Genomic DNA, 23,129 nt, shown 5'->3' with positions numbered 1-23,129 from the left:
CCGGGGTTATGACGTAAACGGATGCACCGCGCGTAAAATAAGGAGCATAACGTTGGACTAACGCGGCTAATGGAACGCTAGCGCAGGGCGCTTTCCCACCGTCGTAATTGCCTGAATTGGGCTCGATAATCGTTACGTCAGACGATTCTCGACGATAAACTTCCCCGTTGAATATTCTCGCTGTTTGCACAATTTTACCGCGAATCGGCGAAAAGTCAAAGCGACTTGGTCTCGTATTCGTCGTTTCTATAGAGTGTTGCGCGAATTATAGCCAATTATAGTTACAGTTATCAAGCGAATCCATAAAAAAAAAAAAAAAGGTTAAATATAGAAAAGAAAAAAATATTTTGAACGAGGCATGGTTTATGCGTATATAAGTATATACGTATAGGAAACTCGATAAACCTGTTTCAAAATGTTTCAAGCAAACGCGCGGAAAAATGATCAAACTATCGATGCTTCGATTCCTTTTTCCCTCGCTTCCGCAACTCACGAAGGTTTCATACTCCGCCAACTATTTGTTGTATTTTCAGGCGAATTAAAAGTGTGAAAATTCCCTGCGCAAATCCGAAGCAACACGCACCACGCTTGCTCGAACGAGCAATTACATAATTTATTCCATAACGATTCCTATTACGTGCATTTTCGTACAGGGATTTGCCCAATTCCGAAACTGTGTTGAATTCGAACGAATCCGTCGTATAGATAGTAGATCGAGCGACTATCCTTCAACGCCTACGACGTTCCGCGTTGATTACAAACAGTGGAAGAGCGACCGATACGACGCGTACTGTAGCGGTAATTAAACAATCGTTGGCCAGTCAGCTTGTCGAATCATCGATAATTTCTTTCGACGATTCAGCGTCGAAAGCTGTTACTCGAGCTTGTGTCCGGATCCGAGCTACATAGCTTATTATTAATAGCGTCCGCTGCACATTTTTTTTCTGGATCGTGGTTATTATATAAATAGAACGTTTCTAAGCTTTCCACGATCGTCCTCGAAAAAAGGAGAATATAAGCTCGTTTGCATCATCCATTCTCTAAAAAGACTGGAAAAAAAGGCAACGGAATTTAACCTTGACAGCTCGATCGAGTTTTACACGATTAATCTCACGCGTTCAACTTCTCTCGCCGATATACGCAGCTCTTGTTTAGTCGAAATACGCATCAAGGTGCGAACGGATACGTGTTACTGTTACATATTTCGGACAAATTTCTATATCGTTCCGCTATATCGTTAGCGAAAATTAGCATAAATCACTGGTATACCTTTGAATTACGTTTAAATACGATTTCACGTGTAATTCTGTACGGAGCAAGACTATTCGCGATAAAGCGATTATAGGAGAGGAGACGGACGAACGAAAGGCAAATTTTCAATATCTCGGTAAAATAGACAGGCAAAACTGGTCGCATTACTTTACGCTCGTTTTACATACACGTTGATACTCTCGTACTCGAAGCACGTAATGGACCTCCGGAGAAGAATTCCAGCGAACATGTTCGAAAAATCCGAGTGCCCGTCTCCTCGATGCGTATCAACACCGTTGATAATGCGACAACCCAGGTTGAACGTTTTCAACGTCTCCATATTTTCTTCGGATAGACAAAGGTCCTCGATGGTGGAAAAAGATGCTGGTGACGCGGCCTAGGCGAGCGCGTAGTCGGGCGAAATTTGAAAATGCCGCGCATCCGCATTCGAGGCACGTAGTTATCGGGCGGCGGTCGGTGTCGCGGCCAAGAAACGGGTTCCTCGAATCGCTCGAGATCCTTATTTCTACACCGTCCTTCTTTATTCTCTGCTCTTTCGTGCTCCGTTTCCACGAGAGAAACAGACCCGATTGACCTCGTCTAAGGCTTCCTTTATTCCGTGGAAACGACTCGAAAGCCGAGACGTTGACCAACGTTCGTGAATCGTTGGTAGGCCAGACTTTGCTACGTGACACGACCACGGGCACACCTCCACGCAACCTATGGATAGGACGATATTACGAAAGTAAAGTCGCGTGGCATCCGGCGGTGGAGATCGATGGAGACGGTCGGAACGTAGAGCGAGGCTGTGAGAACGCCAACGCCTCTTCGTTAGATCACTTTCTTTTTCTGCTTCGGTTTCAAGGTTGACAACAACCGCGCGACAGATTTTCATCTCTCTGGCATTAACATAGATCGCATAGTCGATCGCGGTCGCCTTTAACTTTCTGCTCTCGAGCGTGAAAAAAATTGTTCGTCGATTAATCGGCAACTCGAGACAAAACGGTCGATCGTAGCGGTTAACGCTGTTGCTTAAATTTAAGGGATTGCGATAGAATTGATATCTATGGATTCCTTACAGTCCAATATCCCGAACGAAATAGTAATCTTTTGCACGTTTTTATACGTCTTTGTACGAGAAAATATATCTCAAGATCTATCCGATCTATTTGCTATTTATCGTAATTTGATCGAAATCGCGTAATTCGCGTCGTTACCAACTAATTTGTCGTTGGTTAAGCCGAAGCTCGTACCATACGGAAATATGTACGTATCGCAGGAGCGGAGAAAATTTGGAAGGGTAGAGGGAAAAGTTTTCGGAGAGGAAGAGATGTTGGGATGACGATCGAATCTGTGTTCGTTGATTCGGGAACAAGACGAAGAGGAGAAACGTGGACGCATTCCGGGATACGAGAAGGCGGGATCCAGACGCGAGTTTCGGCTGGAAGCTGGAAAGAAACGAACCCTGCGAGGTCAATCGCAGCGACGTTCGAAATTGCTGCGGAGGCCGTAATTTATTAAGATCCGTTGCGGATTCATCGTCGCGTCGGGTTAGAAGGTTAAGGAACGTCGGTCCACGTGGCCTTCCTTTTCCCTCGCCTCCGCTCAATTAAATTCTACTTCAAGCAGATCGTTTCATAAATCACATCCTGCCCTGAGCAGCGAGCACGCGTACAGACTCAGCCAACCGCGTGCACTTTCTCGCACGTAGTTTGCCGTGTAGTGGTAGCGGTAGCGGACAGTGATCGCAAGCCGCGAGAATGGCTTCTCGAATGTTAGAAATGCGAGATTTCAGTTTGATCGTTACCGCGGACAACTTGCATAAGCGACTTGTACGAATTAAAATAATTATTATACGTTAGCGATATCGGATGTTTCGTAGATGGGATTCGATTATTTATCGCGAGTCGATCGAGTCGGTCGATCGAGCGCCTGTCGTCGACGTGGCGAAATGCTCGGCCACCGATTCAACCTAACTATTTAATAACATAGCAGCTTCGGCCAGCACCACCTGGCGGTCAGGCACGCCACGTCAAAGTCTTTATTAGAGCCAATTGAACGTTATTGCTTCTCGAGCGCAAGAGGGATCGGATCGGTGGACGGAGAAAGGCGGAGCAAAGGGTTGTAGAGGCGACAGCGACGAAAGAAGGCGGGAAGAATGGAAGAATGGAAGAATGGGAGAGAATGGAAGAAAGAGAGAGAGAGAGAGAGAGACGATAGTGGTAAGATACGAAAATATTAAAATATCGGATAAATAATATAATTCTTGTGGACACGGTTGCAGACTGGCAAGGTACCGAGAGAGACAGGTTTAATGCCGCGACTAAATGGGATACGCGTACGTCGATGCATATATGCGGCGTTAACTATCCCTGGCGAGGAAAGGTTACAGGGGTCTACGCTCTACAGGCAGAGGCGGATTAACGACGTTAAACGGAATTATTGGGTAGCGGTGCGATTAACCCCTCGCCGATATTTATTAGCCGGCTAAAGCTCGATTATTTCTATCCAAGTATAAGTTTGCCTCGTCCGTGTTAACCAGATACCGTTCAATTAAGGGTGCGCGCCGGCATTAACGTCGCTTTCTTTCTCCTCCCTTTGCCGTATTCTACGTAAGCCAATATCGCGGTGGCGCGAATACATCCTCGCTTCTGCGATTACGGGCGAGCGATGCCGACGCGATATTGCCTCTGCAAAGCTGCCGAGATAGACTTTTCAAGAAGGTATCGATATCCCGAGAGGTAGTAAGCGTAGTAGTAAAACTACGACCGAAACGGGTAGCGAGGTTAAGCCGCGTAAAACGTTTCCGAATATTCGTCGATCTTTCCATTTTTTCAGAGAGCGAAGCAAGAAATCTACACGCAACGAAATTAATCCTGTCTATTTCTTCGTACGTGCGTAGTCGTTTGCATCGAGCCTCGTTGTCGGAGACCGTAACGGGTAACTGCAACGGGTGCGCGCGTTCGGTACGTCTCGATCGAAATCGCGATAGAAAAGCTAGAAAGGCGATCGCAACCTGGACGAGAATACGATTTCGCTCGGTCGACGAAACCGCCCGTTTCGCGTCTCTTCCCGACGAAGGAAACGAAAACGTGGACACTACGGCGTGCACACTCGGAACCATCCGCGTCCACCAGTTGATATAATTCGATACAACGTTGCACCCAGCGACATTATCTGCTCTCGCGCGATCAACTCGACTCCGGTCTCGATTAATCTCGACTCGATCTCAACAAAGCGCGGATTTATGTTCTCCGCGCCGCGCCGCGGCCGCCGGGCCTTAAGTTACCCGGTGGAACCAGTTTTTGGCCAGCTCGTTTCTTTTCCGCAACCCCTTCTTTTTTCTCTTTTCCTTTTCATCGTGCTAACTTCAGTGTTCTACCGTCTTATTTGTCGTAAACGTAAAATATACAAGTACATATGTATATCGTAATCGTATAACACGCTCTTGCGTGCAAGCTTAATTATTTACTTATTTCGGTACGCTCGCGCGGTACTATATCTTGAAACTGTAACAGCAATAACCGTTTCGTCGTTAAATTACCGAAATCATGCGCAATTTTGTAGCAAGCGTAGACAGAATTTCACGAGCGAAAATCGAACGTAAATATAACGTTAAACGTAGCGCGCCCGTATACGTATTAAAAAGCAAAACCGATTTCTCGATCGCGTAACTCGAGTTTCGCTCGACCGTTCGAAGCTATAGGAGAGCTTCGATGGGATAACACGATCCGACGAAACGGTGATAAAAGTTTATGTCGAGTACGTAGTTGCCACGATGCGCATCGGCCTGGTCCTGCTGATCGAACGAGCGAGAGAGATGCAGACGGGAGGAAGGAGGACCGATGAAATCGTCGAATAGGTTAGCGGGAAATCGAGTCGCGTCGTAGTAGTTTCATGGAAAAGGGCGAGAGCGCAATTTACGTTGAAAGAAGATAGGTAAAGTATGGGGAAGGGACCGTTAACGATGTCGTTCGACTTACTTGTACGATCCGTGAATGTTCTTGCAGGAGCCATGTCTGCACGGGTTCCTGTCGCATTCGTCGATGTCGTCCGCGCAATTCGGCCCCGTAAAGCCGGGTGCACACGTGCACTTGTAGCTGTCCTCCAGCGACAGACACTCGGCCCCGTTTCGACAAGGCGACGAGGCGCAGTGGTCTTGTCGTTCGCAGTGCTCGCCTGGAACACACAGAGTAAAAAAGAACGAATGGTAGACATACACGACGAGCCTTTTACACTTTGAACGGCGTACGGAAATCTTCACCGAACTCTGTAAATCGAATTGCGAAAAGATCGTGTCGTTAACGATATATTCGCACGTATTTTAAAGCCGGAGTAACACGTTGTATTACAGCCGCTGTTGATCTACCGTAAACGTCGATATATTACGATTACTTTGTACATTTTTCTATATTTTCGCGCAGATATAACGATACTATTAAATATAGGTAAGCGTTTCTGACTTTCCATGCTTTTTGATACTTTAAATACCATAGATCACCCTCTACGCTGTACGTGTTACGTATATAGTTTTATATATTAAGTATATAAGTTTTAGGCAGCCCGTAGAGAAATAACAGACGTACAGTCACGCGAAGCTTTCTGCTCATTTCGAAAGCGTTTCTTCGCGTACTTGCACAGAAATCCCATGTTCGAATCGTTAAGTAAAACGGATAACGAAGGCTCGCTGGCAGCTGCTAGCGAATAGACGGAGCCGAAGAAGAATCGAATAAAAGGGGAGCGAAGGGGAGCGAAAGGGAGGACGAAGGCCGAGGGGTGCGTTCCATCCTGCCGTACGAGTATGGATCAACCCCGTCACGACCAAATGCGTTACGCAGAGGTACGTATCTGTGTAAGAATGTACGCGAGAATGCGAGAATTTAAACGTATAACGTATGCACGTGAAAGCTTACGACGTAACAACAGCTTGACAACGCAAAGATTTAAGAGAGAATGGCCAACTACGCTGCAATAGCGCGAAACGCGTATATCGTACGGAAATAAGCAAAAACTCGAACGGTACCGCTCAGATACGCGTACGTATCGAGAAATCGAATATCACTCGATGCTAAAATACGTTTACCACGATTTTACGAATCGCTCGTGCCGAGGTTCGCTTCCGGTCGAGAAGAGAGATATCGTTTGAGAAGGTGGGACGACGACGGTGACAAAGTCCTGCTATCTACGTAAAATCTTATTCCTCCGCTGTCGAAGGTCATCGCTTAGCGAAATTAATTACCAGAGTCGCCGTTCGTCGTTCCGCCGAATCTAAGATGTCTTTGCCTCTGGATCTGCGCGCGATCTCGCGCACTCGCTAGCAAAGAACTCGATGGTTCTCCGACGATTTCGCGTTAACAAGGAATAACGTGCCATCGTCGAGACGAAAGTAACGAAAAGAATCCAATATATTCTTCGCATCTCCTAATTTGTTTACCCCATTCGCCGTAACCTTTTTGCGTTCCGTTCAGAATATCTCGCGAATTTTACTAATTTTACCAATTACTGACCGCTAACTTCACTTTGCCGATACGAATAATATAATACGACGATGATAAAATAAGACTAACGTTAAAGATAGAAAGCAGGACAATTGGTAGTTTAAATGTGAGAACCACTGGCCCAAAGGTACCGCCGCGGCGAAACGCTGTATCGCTCTCCGCCAATTATCCGGCTGGCACAAGCTTCTCCTTTTCTTCCTTCTTCCCTTCCTCTTCTTTCGTCCTCGTTTTTCTTTCTCCTTCTTACATCGTTACGAATTTGTCAAGAGAGCACGTGCGCCTGCGTAAAGCCGGCCCATAAAAAATACTCGTTTGGCTACGCATCGAAACTTCCGCCATGCGAACAAATTCGCCAACGAATCCAACTTCTCTCGCGTGTTTCTGCAGAGGAAGAACCCGACGCACGAATACCTTTGAACGCATCGACTACCGCGGTTATCTCCTCGATCGGTTCATCGACGACCCTTTACGTAAGTAAGTACGCGTAAGGTGCCTGCGATTCACCGCCGCTGTTCGTTCCATTCGTTTTACTTTGTCAATCTCTCTCGGTAATACGAACTCGCTCCAGCTTGGCGGGCGTCGGCCGCTACCGATCCTTCGTTCTTGGTACCGTTTCCGTCCTATCGATGCAAAGGACAATGCGAACACCGGTTATCACGTCGTTTTTGTCGTTTCACATATCGCGTCCTATTTTCTAAATTTCCTTTTTCTTTTTTTACGGCTAATCGTAATTTCAATTTTTATTACCACATAGAACGCGTTTATTTGGATTCACGTTTGTTTTCAAGCTATTTCGATCGAGCGTCGCTCGAAGCGCGTTTCCCAATCTAAATTTAAACTCGATTACCGTATATCGTTTTAACGTCACGTTTAACGTTTCAACGGTATACGCTATAATCAACGCGTATGCGAAATAATTGTACCACGATAAACGTGCGAAGCCTACTCTGTAAAGTTGTTGGAAAAAAATAACGCGTACAACTCTTTTTCTGCCGTTTCGTTACGTCGCGACGCGCCGTGTCAGTTCTTTTTTTCTTTTTTTTATGTCGATTTAGAGTAACGAAATTACTAAGAGATCCTTACCGGTGTATCCAGTGGCACAGGTGCAAACGTACTCATGGAGCGATTTCAGATTGCAAGTGGCACCGTTCAAACACGGAGATGAGTCGCACGCGTTCTCGATGGGTATCTCGCACAGGCTCGCGGTAAATCCGACAGGACAGGAACAGGTAAACGAAGGTGTACCACCCCCGCTACTTTCCTTCACCCTGCACGAACCACCGTTCTGACAGCGTGGTCCCGTGTGGCACGGGTTCAGATGTTGACAGTACTCTCCCACGTATTTCGACGTGCATCTGTAACAGCGTAAAAATAATATGCATTAGCAAAGTTGCGGATAGACGTGGAGATTTTGTTGTTCGCCGGTATATCGATACGAATTGTTATTTTTAGAAGGAACGATCTACGATGAAAGAAGGGCGAATCTTTTGCTCGAAGGCGTCGATCTGCGAGACCGAAGGGCGAAGAAGAAAAGAAGAAAAGAAGAAAAGAAGAAAAGAAGAAAAGCAATAAGAACCGAAGAAAGGTTTGGAAAACGGAAGAGCTCTCGCGATCGTTCGTGCCAACTTACAAGTTACATCCCGCAAGCACGAATTTAAGGTTATATCTCGGCGCCCACGCCCGCGCGCTCTACCGAAACTGTCGTAAAAGTCGGCTCTATTCGCGGAAACGCTTTCATCTTGGCGAACTGTAACTGCACGCATTCCGTTTCTTTCTCCGCAGCCCCTAATTAAACCTTTCCTTTATTATTTCGCGTAATCGTTCGCTTCCGTCGGCAGGAAGCCAACTGTAAAATCTCGCCAGGATAACCCTAAAGAAACCGCAAAACGTTTCACGAGCTTTCCACGAGGGTCGTTGGCTGCGACGCGATCCGGAAAGGTAAAGTTGAAACGGCGCAACGTCCTGCAGAGAATAAACGCTTTATAAAGAAACGCCTTTCTTTCTACCGGTTCGCAACGATCGTTGGTTCGAGAACTCGCATCGTGTTCCCTGATGGATCGGACTCGGTTTCGCGAGAAACCGTCGATAGGAAGAACCGAGAAACGAGTCTCCTTAAGGGTAACTAGCGCCTGCTTTGGTCGTTGCGCGCGATCAGAAGAGAATTTTTCTCCGATGAATCGAGTACACGTTCGTCCGACTGGTTCGATCCAATCGAATATTCCCTTGGTATTTTCTAAGGACACTCGACAAATTGGAGCGAGTTGTTACCGAGCAGAACGACTCGCTCACCTCGACCGTAGAATGTGACGGAATTGCAGTTTCTTTGCTTCGCGTGGCATGGAATTCGTATTCGATCTCAGTCGTACGTTATTCGAGTTATTCAAACGAGATAAAACGTATCCGGCTTAGGTTGATCGCGTATCGTTATCCGCGCCGAGTTTACGCGTTAACCTCGTTCTTCGCATTCTGCGCGCTTACAACGATATAATATCGTATCGCGATATAATAAAACGCCGTATTAATTTATTTAGATATTAAGGTAAAATTACATTTGTCGATGCTTCGTCGATTCGAGATCAACCATCGAGAATATTCGTGCTCGTAAGCGCTCTTTCTTATTACTTTCTAAAATTCGACTTTTATCCGGCATCGTTCCCGATCTTACTTGCGTCGACCAACGGAACTCTCGGTAAAACGAGTCGCTGTTGTGAAGAGTGCAGCTGGTCGCAAGTTGGTTCACGCGCAACTTCTCCGCCGACTTCTTGCATCGAGGATATCGCGTATGCGAGCGCTTAGAAGGCCGCGCAGCCGGTATCTCTATAAACGGAAGCGACGATTCCACGGCCATTATTCGCCGGCAGCGAGTTTCTTCTCGACTACCGGTCCGGTCCAGCCAGCAGCAGGCCACGTTGAGCGTCATCGCTTGGATTTATTGACTTCTATCCGTGAATATTCCCTTCCAAGCTAGCCAGGAACGTAACGAAACGAACGCGGTACCCACCACGGTACTCACCACCGACTAGAAAAACCTTGTATACGTATATGTATCGCGTATACGTATCATCGTCTACATCCTAAGGGACACGTTATTTTAGAGAGAATCGAGTTGCTCGTGCAACTTTTCGTTTTTACGTTTTCTAGATAGGTAAGTGAGAGATTGCGTAGTTTACCACGCAGTTGTAATGCGCTTCGAAACGACCGATTTCTCGTTTCTTATTACATTCGATCCAATCTTTTCACCGTACTTTCTTCGTCTTGCGTTTAACCGTTGTTCGGAAAAAGCGTGCGTTTAACGTTAAAACGAGCCGCCAAATCCTCGAAATTCTCGTATCGCGTGGAAAAGGGAACGATCTTTGTCGTATCGTATTCTTCTTACGGATACCACCATTCTTTTTTGAGATAAACGAAAACTCGACCGAATACCATATTTTTTCACAAAATTGTGAAATTACCAAATAAATTGTATCGGAACGATAAAATTATCTTTTACGTAGCACTGTGTAAAGTAGAATGTTTATTTTATATTATGTACTCTGCTGATCTAACCGGTACGATCGCAGCCGTCTCGCTACGATATCGTGTCAAGTACACTGTAATTACACTATCGTGTACTTTATTAACGAATGTGGGACGCACGCGTCCTATGATTTAGCGAAAATGCGCGTTCCCCGTCGCTTGCCAACTAGACGCGTTCTATAGACAAGACGATAACGTCGAAATATTTATTTACGTTTGTCCGATTTTTTAGCCGAACCTTGTTTCGAACGAGCAAGCGTTTCAACTTCTTCCGACACGGGACGATACCGTTTTATCTCTGACAAATTGTCGTTACATTTTACGAATAATTGTGGAAGCGTGGGATTAACAACGTGTCACTGGTCGAACGAGTACGCTACTGTTGCCTCGCGTGTGTTTGCGTGTGTTTACGTGTATTTACATCTACATCTACATCTACATCTATATCTACATCTACATTTAGGTCTACATTTACGTCTACATCTACAAGCGAATATGATTGCATCAAAGAACGGTGTGTACGCGCAGCATGTATCAATCAGGGACTCGACGGGCAGTAAAGTTCCGTCCAGTCCAGTAGTATCGTCATTCTGCTTTGTGCTTCTCGGAGGGAGCAACGTTGTTCGAGAGAAGATAAAACGAAGCCACTTTATGGTTGACCATTCTCTCTGATAATTATAATGGGCAACGTGGATGTATCCAGGCAGCTTCACGACACCCAACAAGATTTATTTCGCTCGACGTGCGTGCGCATAACGCGTATCAATCGCAATCTACGAGGCATAAACGCGTACACTCGTTAAAGTTGGTATTATCGGCGCGATAATCAGACTCTATCTATCCGGCGAAACGAAGGTACGTCGAAAACCGAACAATTTTTTAAACATTTCCCGGTAACTTAAGCGAATATTTGGAATTAAAATTCGATTTACCAAGCTTTTCGGCTTAATCGACTGAAATCGATGGAACGAAATCGAATCTCTAGTTGAATAGATAATCGGTTAATCAGAGAGTACAAACGCCAAGTGTCGTTTAAAGATCGTAAACATATAAGATTATAAAAATATAAGAAGGAATTAAGGCGATTCCGCGAATGGGAAAGAATCTATTTCGTGTTTTCGCACCGATCTTTTGCAATCGTAAAAGATTTAAAAATTTACGAAACCATAATGTAATCTACGGCGTCGGAGGAAAAATTCGAGCCAAACGTTATATAAAACTGTAAAAATAATTCTTAGCTTTTAGCGTAATATTCGTTATTACCATTGGAAAATAAAAAAGGATCCCAGGTATTTTATCGAAAGTCGAAAGTAGAAATTTTCGCGAATACCAAAAGTTAGTTGCTCGAAGAGAGATCATCGATCGACGGACGATCGAGATTTTTGCCTAACCACGTGATCATCGAGTTGTCCGCTCTCGAAACGTTCGCTTTTATCAAATACCAAAGCATTTCTTTCGTCTTGACTGCAAATGTTTGATCACTTGCTGGCGATTTCTTTTATTTCTCGGTAGGAGGAAGGAAAAGAAGAAGAGCGGACGAAAAAGAAAACCGCAGAGAGGAATTAATTGAAACCGTAAAGGACCGCGTACCCAGGTGTTCTTCGTGCTCGAAGCGTTTCTCCCGGATTCCCCTTTCTTCGTTCGGGTTTCTATATGTGGCGAGATCGCGGTTCGGCCCATAAGGATCGATCGTACGCGTCCACGAGCAAGAAAATCTCGCGGATGGAAGAACGGAAGGACGACTTGTATTTGCTGCGGAATCGCCATCCAGAGCTTGCCATCGCTCTCTAAACTGTAAACTGTAAACTGTAAACAGTAGATTCTAGACTGTAAGACTGTAGACCGTAGACCGTAGACTGTAAACCGTAAACTGTAAACTGTAAACCGTGAACCGTAAACTGGAAACCGTGAACCGTAAATTGTATACACACGAGCGGAATGTCTCGAACCGATATGTCGCTGTCTCTGCTGCGACCAACAACCGGGAACAGAGAATTATGGCGGAAGCACGATGAATAGCCGTCGATACCAGATCGATCGCGCTTTGCGCGACGTTTACGCGAAAATAGCAGGCAAGCGGAGACTTACACGCTGCGAGGAACTTTGATTCGCGAGAAAAGGTACGGTAGTCTCGTTCGTGGATTTCCGCCACGATAATTTTCCGAGAGATGATTTTTGTACGATGTAAAGCACCTGTTCGTTCGTTAGATCGATGCATATATCGACAGAGTTTTGTTTCCGCAAAGTTTAAGATCGACACACGGATATTAGTTTCAAATCGGATTGTTAGAACTTTGTTGTTTGATGTTGGCAATTAGCAGTTACGCGTCCCTCTTGTATGCTACGTCGCGTATACTTTGAGTTGAAAAAATTGCGAGATGCTAGGTGAGAAGAAGCAAGAAATTGGAATCAATGTAGATCGATGTAAAATCTTTCGCGACAATAGGAAGACGCTGATCTCCTACTGATTCTGAAATGCTAAATTCTCTATGCTGTAACGAGTTAGGCGAAACTAGACGAAACTCTCGATTACGAGGATCGCGCACGATCACGATCCAATCTTCCGTCGATCCTTTCGTTTTGGTCGATTCTAACGTCGCTTCCAACAATAAGGGATTCACGACCGGCGATAAGCTCGTAGGAGCCACGCTTTATAATTTATACTTTACAGAATTTATAAAAAATCCCACGAGAAACATTTTTACGATACGCGTCTACTATCGAATCGATCGGATCGTTCATTCTCACGATACAACGAACGATTCACGATGTTGTATTCGAGATTCGCAACGGCACTACGCATAGCTACGACGGTAGCTACACACTGTATCCGAATTCCAGACGAAACGCGGCAATTTGTTCGCGAATGATGGAAAATTAGAGAGTCATCGATGCTTTTTTGTTTTTATATTACGCGCGAATGTCGTAGAAATCGAGACTGACAGCTCCGAGTCTGATAAATTAGACGAAATAAGCATCGATGATCGATAAAGCGGTAACAATCCGTTTAAAAGAGTTTGAATTCTCGCGAGAGTTGGGAAAGTTGAAAAACTCGCGCGATTATAATGTACGCATATATCGCACTGTTTTTGCGCCTTGTTATATTTCGTTTCAGCCAGTAGAAGAGACACGTGTAGATATTAATTTGAAATTACGTATCGTTCGCGGCAACTTTGATATTATATCGAAATTATAAACAGACGAATCATAAAACTATCGATTATAATGGTCGAGAGTTAACAAGTGACGGTAGGCGGTATGTTATACAAGTACGCGTTAACTAATAAGTCAAACAAGGAACCTATGTTTCGCGTCTAACGCGTTATGACGTTATGATGTAGATAATGGTTCTAAATGGGCGGTAAAATACGAGGCCCGAAAATCTTCTGGGCAAACAAGGAATTTCGAGGAAACACGAACGATAGACACGCCCAGGTGGAAAGCGATCGGTCAGCGATCAAATGCACGTGGCGCGTAATTCCGTTCGTTGGTCGATTTAGCAGACTGCGGCGGAATTTTTGCTTACTTTCGCTCGACAAAATAAGACAATTAAGAGGATGCCGATGAATCATGTATCCCGCTACGTGGGAGTGTAAACTCCGCGCTGGTTCCATGTCAATTTCCGTGGTCTCTTCCTAGTTCTCGCCTCCTATTCACACGATAAATTAAACTTTCATTAACGCGAACAAACGCGCGTTGCGTATATCGAGTTGTCGACTCTACGGTATAAATTTCAATTTGTCATTAATAGGTAACAACGTTTTTTCCGAAATACGATACTTCCTTCGCTTTGGCTTCGGCGAAAAGAATTTGTCGAGTTACATCCGGAGATGTACGAGTTAAGTCGGTTCGCGGCCAATTAATAAGACGCGTGGGTTATTAATTAACGAGATCCGTGGGTCTCGTGCCGGCTTTGGTTCCCTCCGTGACCGCTATCCCGTAAGAAAGATCGATAACCGCGATTTTCCTCAATTTATCGCCTCGTATCGTCCGCAAATTAACGGATCGCTTGCCGAAAATTGCCTCGTAAATCCAACAGCGCCCCACCCTTTTACTCCTGTCCCTACCGTTGCCTTTTTCTTTCTTTCGTCGCGTCGGGCCATGACGAATGGGCTCGCGGTTTTTCTCCACGCGCGACGTTATCTAAACGGGCATCTGAAATTCGGCTTTGCACAGCGCGTCATGAACGAATTCGCCGATCGATCGACGCGACGCGACGCTTAATTGGTCAAAAAACATGGAAATTTCTCCGAGAGGATTCAGCGACAGACGCTACCGTTACGTGGCACGGTCGATTTAAACTTGAAACTTGAAACTACGGGAAAGGGCGAAGCGTATGGATATCGATTCGAGCAGAATAAATTTCGAAACAACTGGAAAACACTGAATGTACAACGGGTGTTATTCGTTTGACGATGAACATCGCGTTCATTTTACATCGTTAATCGTAATAACGAATCTTTCGCTTAAAAAAATTCTATTTCAGCTTTTTTTCCTCAGCAAACGACGGTAAATTTCTCTCCCCTCGAGCCGATACATTTTATCCGGAATAAACTACAACGAATCACCGACATTCGTTACTCGATATCGTGCTCGATCGAAGGGACGTCTATATGAAATCGCTTCGTTCCTTTCAGTTGATTCGCGTTTTAGTCTCGGAAACTCTTCGAGTACCGTAATCGAATTTCCGTCGTTCGTAGCCGGTTCGATCAGAAACGGAGGGAACGTCGATCGCGCGCACGAGAGATAGAAAGTAAGGAAGCGAGAGACGAAAAAAAAAATGGAACGGAAAACCAAGCACGAGCAAAACGAGGATTTTACCAGAATCTCGAAAATCGTGACGATTTTGCGACTTTCGCGAAACGGTAAGAAACTGGATGATCGGTGGTGTTAGCTCGAACGTGCAACGTCACAGCGCGGATATATCGACCGTCACGGGCAAATGAATTTTTGTCGCGCACGACGATGTTCTCGTACCGAGAGAAAAGGGGAAAAAAGAGGCGGCGAGATCCGCGAACGGGGAAAGGTAAAGAGAACGTGACCAGGAAGGAGGTTAATAAGAAACGGTGGAGAACGAATAAAGGTAACGACGTTTCTGGCGAGCGAGAGTCAGCGAGATGGCCGGATTTGGGAGCGGAACCATCGAATTCGAGCGCATTCGGCCGCGGCAAATTCCCCGGCTTCTTTTGGCACGAGCTCGAATTACTCGAAGGAGCGAAGTAAAAAGCAGATGCGCAAGAAGCCGAGATCACGAAGGGAAGCGAAAGAGGAAAGGAACGCGATGGAACGACGAGACGGGACGGGATGCGACGCGACGCGACGCGACGCTGGCTCTTGGGCCAGCAACACGCTTGGTCGCTCGCATTAACCGCTCGTTCGCTCCCGATATCGATGCTTTTTACGCCAGTGACAGTGACTGCGCACTGCACCACCAGTTTTTCCAGCCACCGCGAACAACACGGCCAATCGCGCTCTCTGTCCGCGTTGGATCGCGCGAGAGCTCCGCCCGTTTCGGCGAAACGACGCTAATTTTTCGCCACGAGCCGATCGGACAGTATCGAAAACCCGATCCTCGATGCAGACAGACGCGCCAACTAACCGCTTATCCGTTTCGACCTACGTTTTCTTCTTCGCCGATTAATACACCGACATATCGATCACTGATGTCGGGGACGGGTTCTATCGCGAGCGTTTTCGAAGAAGACCGCGGTGTCGCGAAAACTCGTTTTCAACTTGGTCCCGCAAAATGATTGAGAGGAGAAGAAAGGAAGGAAGACGTGCCAGGTAAACACCTACATCGGCATCGCAACTGCCAGTACCGGCACCAGCAGCAGCACCGGCGCTACCACCATCGCCACCATCGCCACCATCGTCACCACCGCCACCAGCCACCGCTGCACCACACCGCGCCGTTACCATCAGCATCAGCATCAGCATCAGCATCAACATCAGCATCACCATCACCATCACCACCCACCATCAATGGACGAAGGACCGCCCGTGCTGGGTCCATTAGTGTCTCGGCTTGTAATTTGCCGCGCCGAATGTTAATGGACCGACGCTCTCTCTCTCTCTCTTCTCCCCCCTCCCCACTTCGCGATGCTTCTTCGGCCTCTCAAAAACTCTTTTCTCCTCGGTGCTGGCTGGACCCTATCATCGGCCGAACCAATGTACTCTGGAAACGCCATAGCGACCAGAAAACGTCGTAACTTTAGGTGGAAAAAGCCAGGAGGCGAACAGCGCAACCGATGGGAGCAACTGAAAGATCTAGAAGCGTGTAATTAGCTCGGGACACTGATCGCAGTCGGCGCTCGTGAGGACCGCTAATTAAGAAACGGCACCGCAATACGGTCGTCGAATTAGCATCCATTAAGACCGGCAGCGTCACCGACAGAGAACGTGGCCGTTTCTCCTAGCGTGGCAAGGTGTAGGAGGCAAGGAGATCGCCGGAATCGGCTGTGCGAGGAAAGAGAGAAGGGCTGGCTGCGGATCGAGGGTCATCCGAGGCGGATCGTCGAATAATTAAGGGTCAACGGACGCGATCAATTAAGCAACGAGATAAGAATCCGAGGGAATCGAAAGATGTCGCGATTCGATCGTGACTGCTCGTTGACCAACGTGTGTAGGGACCGAGCTCGGCAACCCAGGCATACTTCTCGATTGAGCAATCGCCACACTGCGTGTTAATTAAATCGCAGCCGCTCGTACGCTCTTTCTCCTTTCGCGATACGCGTGCTTTTGCAATTGGTCTTGGGATTTCTTATGCAACGTGTCGTAAATTGCGAACGATGCGTTGAGAACGAAACGGAAACGGCGTTTCCTCGTATCCGTTTGACGCATCGATGTTCAACACAGAAATATGATACTAGTTCGTAATCAGCTTCGGGATACACATTTGCTACCAGCGTTCGATTATTCCGTCCAACTAAATCATTTTTACACGATCTATCAGGAAAGAAATTTAGGATCGACAGTTTCGAACACGCCGAATCATTTGCAGAGAACGCTAATTTATCGCGTTAGTTTCAAAGATGAAACAACGATCGTAAGAAGCGTATAAATTTATATTATTTTGTAGGAACATGGAAAGAATGTAACGATCGAGGCTTAAAACCACGGACCTTTAAAAAATCGAAGCGGACGATAAGCGGATGTTCCGATGTTCCAACCACGTGTCTCTTTACGATCGATTCATCACGCGACAGGCAACGAAAGAACAGGCGTCCGATTTCTTTGACAGGATCGATGACCATTGTGCGTTCGAAGCAAGGACGATCAAGATACACGGATGAGGTAGCCGACGTGGTGCTTCAACGCTATGAATGAGAAGGCGGTAACAGAGAGTAAGCGAAGCTTCCCACGTGGGTAATGTGACTGCGGGTTCGGGAGCTGCTTATTTTCTACGGGGAAGCTCGTGCTCCGTAAATACACCAGAAAAACCCTTGTTTGCTCGAATATCCAATTACCTAAAACGCCGATGATTATTGGTTAACCGTTGATTAGCACCTACCATCTGGCATCCGCTTTGTTTTATTAATTTATTGATAAATCAGCATTCCGAAAACATCGGCGAGCGATGAAATTACCGGATCAACGTTGAAAGATGGTCGATACACGTACGTACACAACCAACTGATCGTAAGGTTTGTTTATCGATCAAAATCGAAGTTTACGTATCGAAAAGAAGCGCGCGCGCGCGAGAGAGAGAGAGAGAGAGAGAAATGCCTCTTTTCTCAGAATATCTTCGACAAGATGGCAACTAGGGATTACCGCAGCATTTTTGCGAGGGTCTCGTGGATCGAATGGAATCCAAACAGAAGGAAAGAAAGAACGAAACGTGTTCCCATGAGCGTGGAACGACGCGATGCAACGCGTCGGTGTTCTCCGTGCGGTTTTTGAAACGCAATCCTCGTTCTCTGGCCCGTGCGGTCGTCGATCGTTAAACGCGGCCTCGATGACGTTGACGATGACGTTGACGACGATAACAACGTTGCGGAGAAAAGGATCGTTCTTACGAAAAAAGAAAAGAGAAAAAGGCCGTGTTACGTTTTTTATCGCGCGACGTGCGGTGACATGGCGGATGACCGCAGCTCAGCCATGAGAGCTCGGAGTTTCTCGTGTCTTGCGCAGCTGCAACGAGAGAACGTTGCACGCACGCGAGCATGCTTACAAAACTGGAAAACTGACGGATCGCGCGAGCATGTCGCGTGGAACCTGTTCAAATATTATACCGGTCCGAGATAACGCAAAGGGAAGATAAAGCGTTAGGTCGGATCTAGATCGTTGCCTGGCACTGGCGTCACCGCTTCCTTACTTTGCCTCGTAGCGATTGAACGTTCTCGCCAAGAATATCAAGATCGACCGCTGTGATTTTTCCAAGAGAAAATAAAGAAAGCGTATGTATGACACGAGTCGATCCTTCGTATTCCATCGAAGAAGATTTCAAACGTACGCTAAATAAGAAACGTTTAGTTTGCCTACTAATTCTAAGTAAAATCTGTAGCGTTCGAGCAACGTTACGTTTACTCGAATTTTCAAAGTAAGGAAGGAATTTTTTTTTTTTTTTTTTGTACATAAATTAAGATTCTCTTAAAAAGTATGTGACGTAAGATATTGTATGGTTGTTTGTTTCAACGACAAACTCTGACCGCTTTTTAAAGGCACAACGCCTTGCATATGTTTCTTCGAGCGCAATACGTTTTATCGCTTGCCCTTACGGTCCTTGTCTTCGACGACATCGACAACGACGACGATGACGACGACGACGACGACGACGACGATTGGTACCATGTGTAACGCAAGCCCGTCTGCTTTTAACGCGGTTAAGTGTGAGAAGGTATGTAGCACACTGGGGAAAAAGGGAACAGAGAAAGGTGGGTGAATTCTCACGGGGTTCTACAGTTTATTTTCGTATTCCCCCATACCGAAGGGGTTGCTCATTGATAAGCTAATGGGCTCATGATACGTCATTAAGTTTAACATTCTGAGAGCGCGTTACGACTGTTAATGGATACGCAGTTAGTCGACCAGACTCCATTCGACGTAACAACATAAACGTGAGAGAAAAATTTCGTGTGAAAATCGAGATACATGCTCTGCTTACTTAATATTCGTCGAGCTTGTCTCTCGACTGGTTTATACTCGTACGATATAACGTAAATAGAATTCTAACGTACATCCCTAAACTGGTGTTTAATTAGCGAGAGAAAGTTGCATCGTAGCAAGCGTGATCCGTTATTCGCTCGCTTTCCAGTACGAGCAGTAGGATCTGCGTTCTAAGCGAAGATAATAATTTAAACTCGAAGACAGGACGGTGCTTTTCGAAACCAATTGCAGCTTCGTCGCCGCTTTTCGTGTCTAACGTTTCAAATCTGGAAATCAGTTGTTAAAACTTTCGAAGCTAAACGAGCTAGTACAAACTTTCCAGACGAATCGTTCCTCATTTATCTGTCGCTTTTTTACTTGTCGTTTTATTCGTTTAACATAAAAGAGATACACTAATTTTCGTCTCATCTTCTTCGTTCGGTGCCTTCGATCCGATAAACCGGCTCGTACGACACGCTGCTGTAGTTTCGTTAATATCCGGGTATGGGGGTTGAAAATCCGAAGAATTACACGGACGAGGCTGTGAATTGGGTCGTGTCGAACGCGAGAAGCTTCGAGATTACGCTGGTACGAACGTTACCGTTATTCGAGACGATCGACGGTAGCCGTACGATACGCGTCTTAATTTGTAAGATACGTAGTTGATAAAGTAGCACGTGTATAACGCAACTCTATCGTAAGATCGAAAAACCGTAGAGGGCGGAAAGGGTGGAAGTGGGTCGATGGACGAAAACGTAGCCGAAATGGCTTCGAGAGACCAATTAGATCGAAATCTAGCTGGTTCGTCGGCAACGAGACACGATCCAACGTCTGTCGGCCACGTGTGGGCATTTCGGCATTTCGGCATTCGAGCAAGAAATGCCGACGCGGTAGAGTGTTCTTTGCTGATTTGGCACAGCAGGTATACGACTACGTTACCTCCTCGGATAAAAGTTTAAATAAGAGTAGCACCGATTTCGCATAAATCGTTTCGGCATCGATCCGCTCGATCGTTCGACTAAGTTTCGTCTTTCACGTTACCTTAGATTCGAGTCGTAGGGACTAGGCTCGAGTTCGAGAGTACGACGTTTCGATCAACTATGCGAGTTTGGCGAGCAGATGTTTTTCTCCTTATCGTACGAAAGGGTTCGTCGCGCCCACGCCGCGCCCACGCCGCGCCGCGCCGCGCCGCGCCGCCTGAAAAAGCCACTAGCGGAGAAAAACAAGGCAGAGGGGAAAGACGCAAGAAGGGGCAGAAAAAGAGGAAGAAGAAGAGGAGTCGAGGTTCGTCTTCGCTAACAGGACACAAGCCGTATCGCTGACAGTTTACGACGATGGGGTTTGCATAGCGCCATGTGGTCGCTGCTTTCTTCCTTTTTCGTCTCCACCCTACCGTTTCTCTTTCTTTCGTAAAAAAAAAAAAAAAAAAAAAAAACAGTCCTTCTCGTCTACTCCGTTGCGCCGCGTCGAAGCGTGGCAATGACATTTCCGTCTACTCCGTTTTACCACCAGTTAGCTTCGTCTCCCGACAAACAGGTCGTCCACAAGTGTTTTTCTCCGCTCTTCCATGTTTTTTCTCCGACTCGACACCATTCATACGCAAACCGGGTACGACCCTCGGTTCTTTCGGCCAACCTTACCCTTTTTTTTCTCTCTCTCTCTCTTCTTTTACGAACGACGAAAATACGCGCCGGCTTTTTTTCTCGCTTCGTGGCTCAACTAATTTACGAGACTACTCCTAAATTGTATTCCAACGCGTTTACGTTACCTCTCTATCGAATGGAAGAGAACTCGCGAAGACGCGAAGATTTATCGAGACAAATTTTATTTACGATGGTCTACTTCGGACAGCTATATCGCTACAGGTTTGCGTTCGTACGACGATGAATTCGAAGGCAAGTTGCAAGTAACAAACTTTGTCTACGAACTTTAACGCGAATACGGCTCCATCGATGTACATAAAGGAACGCGTTTAAATAACGGTAAATCTGCCATTTGGTAAAAAAATGTGTAGGTCCAAAAAGAAAATATAAATACAAGAGAGGTTCGAGTAAAACGCATGAAACGAACGCTTCGATACGTAGCGAAGTCTAACGGTTGCGCGATATTAAAGTGAGAAAACAATTCTGCTCGTTCCGTAACGGATCATTCTTTACTCGTTGCAGAAAAATCAGATCGCCACAAAGCGTTTATACCGTCTCCCGTTCTCTCGACGTCGCTTTTTTCCGCGCCATTTGGAAAAGTGATTGAACGAAGAGACAAAAAGCAGTTGCCATCACGCCACTTAATTTTCCGCTGCAGGGACGATTTCTATTTGAAAATTGAATACGAACATCCGTTACAGAGAGGCTTTGGTCACGCTTTAACGGAAAATACCGTGCAACGCGAAACCGCAGCGAGAAGATTACGCGGTGAGGTCGCTTATTCGCGTTTACGCCATTGTAAAACTTGCTCCGTGGATGCCGCGCGTTTGTGTCTCACCGATATGGATCAAGGTGGGACTCCTTTTCGAACCGCGTTCCCAGATACCTTTTCTACGAGCGTCGTCCAACTCTACGCTTTTTTCCACCGCAAAAAAAAAGAACGCACGACCGTATGCAGAATAACCTTGTGCAAACTCCGCGTAAAAAATGAAATTGCATCGTTGCTCGTTGCTCGTTGCTGTGAAATATTAGCGTACGTGCGTAGCTTGAATTTGCATTCAACGGAAACAACGATATACGATATATAATATATAATAATAATAATACGATAAGGTAGGTCTCTCGTACGTACGTACGTACGTATGTATACGATACTCTCGACATAGCCAGACAGAGAGTCGTAGATGGTTGAATATAAGCGAGTGGCTAAGTACGAAAGTAAGATCGGTGGGAATCGAACTCTGGTTGGCTGACCTCACGAGTGCGATGTCAACGAGCTTAACTCGTTGCTCTACCGAGAGCTTCGTGGCTTACCCCTTATATATACGCGCGCGAGCACACGCTCGCTCGTCGAATAAACGTCGCTACTCGTCTTTCCGTCCGTAAAGGTAAGAAGCGTCTCCTCCAGCTGGATCGTTGGACGGTTAAGATCGTTTCGACGACAGACTAAAATGACAAAACGATTTCACGAGACGAGATGCGTCTACGTTACCGCGTAGGTAACGTTGCGCGCCACCGAAAGAACGAACGACTTACGCGACGATAGAGGAGGACGCGAATAAAAGTTCCCATTTTCTGCAGGACGAACGGGACGCGAACTAGGCGCTGTCCGCGTTGTCGTTCCTAGCGAATGCTAAATGGTTTCGATAAGACTGGCGCGGAGTCGAAAGTGGGCAGAAAGGAGAAACCGAAAATTGGTATGCAGCGTACAGAGGGTTGGAGAAGGGATGGAGGCGGCGGAACGAGTAAACAAAGGGCCCGTGAATCCTATTAGCCAGCGTCTTTCTTCTCCTACTAAAAGCGAAAGACGACGAAACCGAAGAACGACGAAAGAGGGGACAAGAGCCGGGAGAAAAAAGAAAGAGATGGATGGCATGGCTCTGACGATGAGTTTGCCCGTTAATATTTTCTTGTCCCATCCTCCCTTGCCCGTTTGGCCGAGCTAGCTAGATCGTGCTTCGTCTCTGTGGTTTCCTCTATGTTACCTCTATTTTAATCCTCCTGCCAGTTCGAGTACGAGTAATCACCACCGAGAGGTGGTCATTCGCTTGCCAAAATTAGCAATTTTAGAACTTACGAGCGTTACTCGTAAATCGTAAATAACCATCCTTGGGATAACGCGTGGACAAAATGCACG

At 46.2% G+C, this 23,129-nt stretch overlaps 1 protein-coding gene across 1 annotated transcript in view; it reads right to left on the bottom strand.

Moving 5' to 3' along the window:
* Window positions 1-23,129, bottom strand: part of N (neurogenic locus Notch protein) — a 182,219-nt gene that overhangs the window by 104,354 nt on the left and 54,736 nt on the right. Inside the window, exons 3-4 of the mRNA XM_072000845.2 lie at window positions 7,833-8,104; window positions 5,235-5,430 (exon numbers count right to left, since the gene is read on the bottom strand). Coding sequence (XP_071856946.1) covers window positions 5,235-5,430; window positions 7,833-8,104 — 468 coding nt within the window. The remainder of the gene's footprint in view (window positions 1-5,234; window positions 5,431-7,832; window positions 8,105-23,129) is intronic.

The sequence above is a fragment of the Bombus fervidus genome, chromosome 3 (genome assembly GCF_041682495.2).
Source record: "Bombus fervidus isolate BK054 chromosome 3, iyBomFerv1, whole genome shotgun sequence".
NCBI lineage: Eukaryota > Metazoa > Arthropoda > Insecta > Hymenoptera > Apidae > Bombus > Bombus fervidus.
The sequence above is the reverse complement of the archived record's forward strand: the minus strand, read 5'-3'. Positions and strand labels throughout refer to the sequence as shown.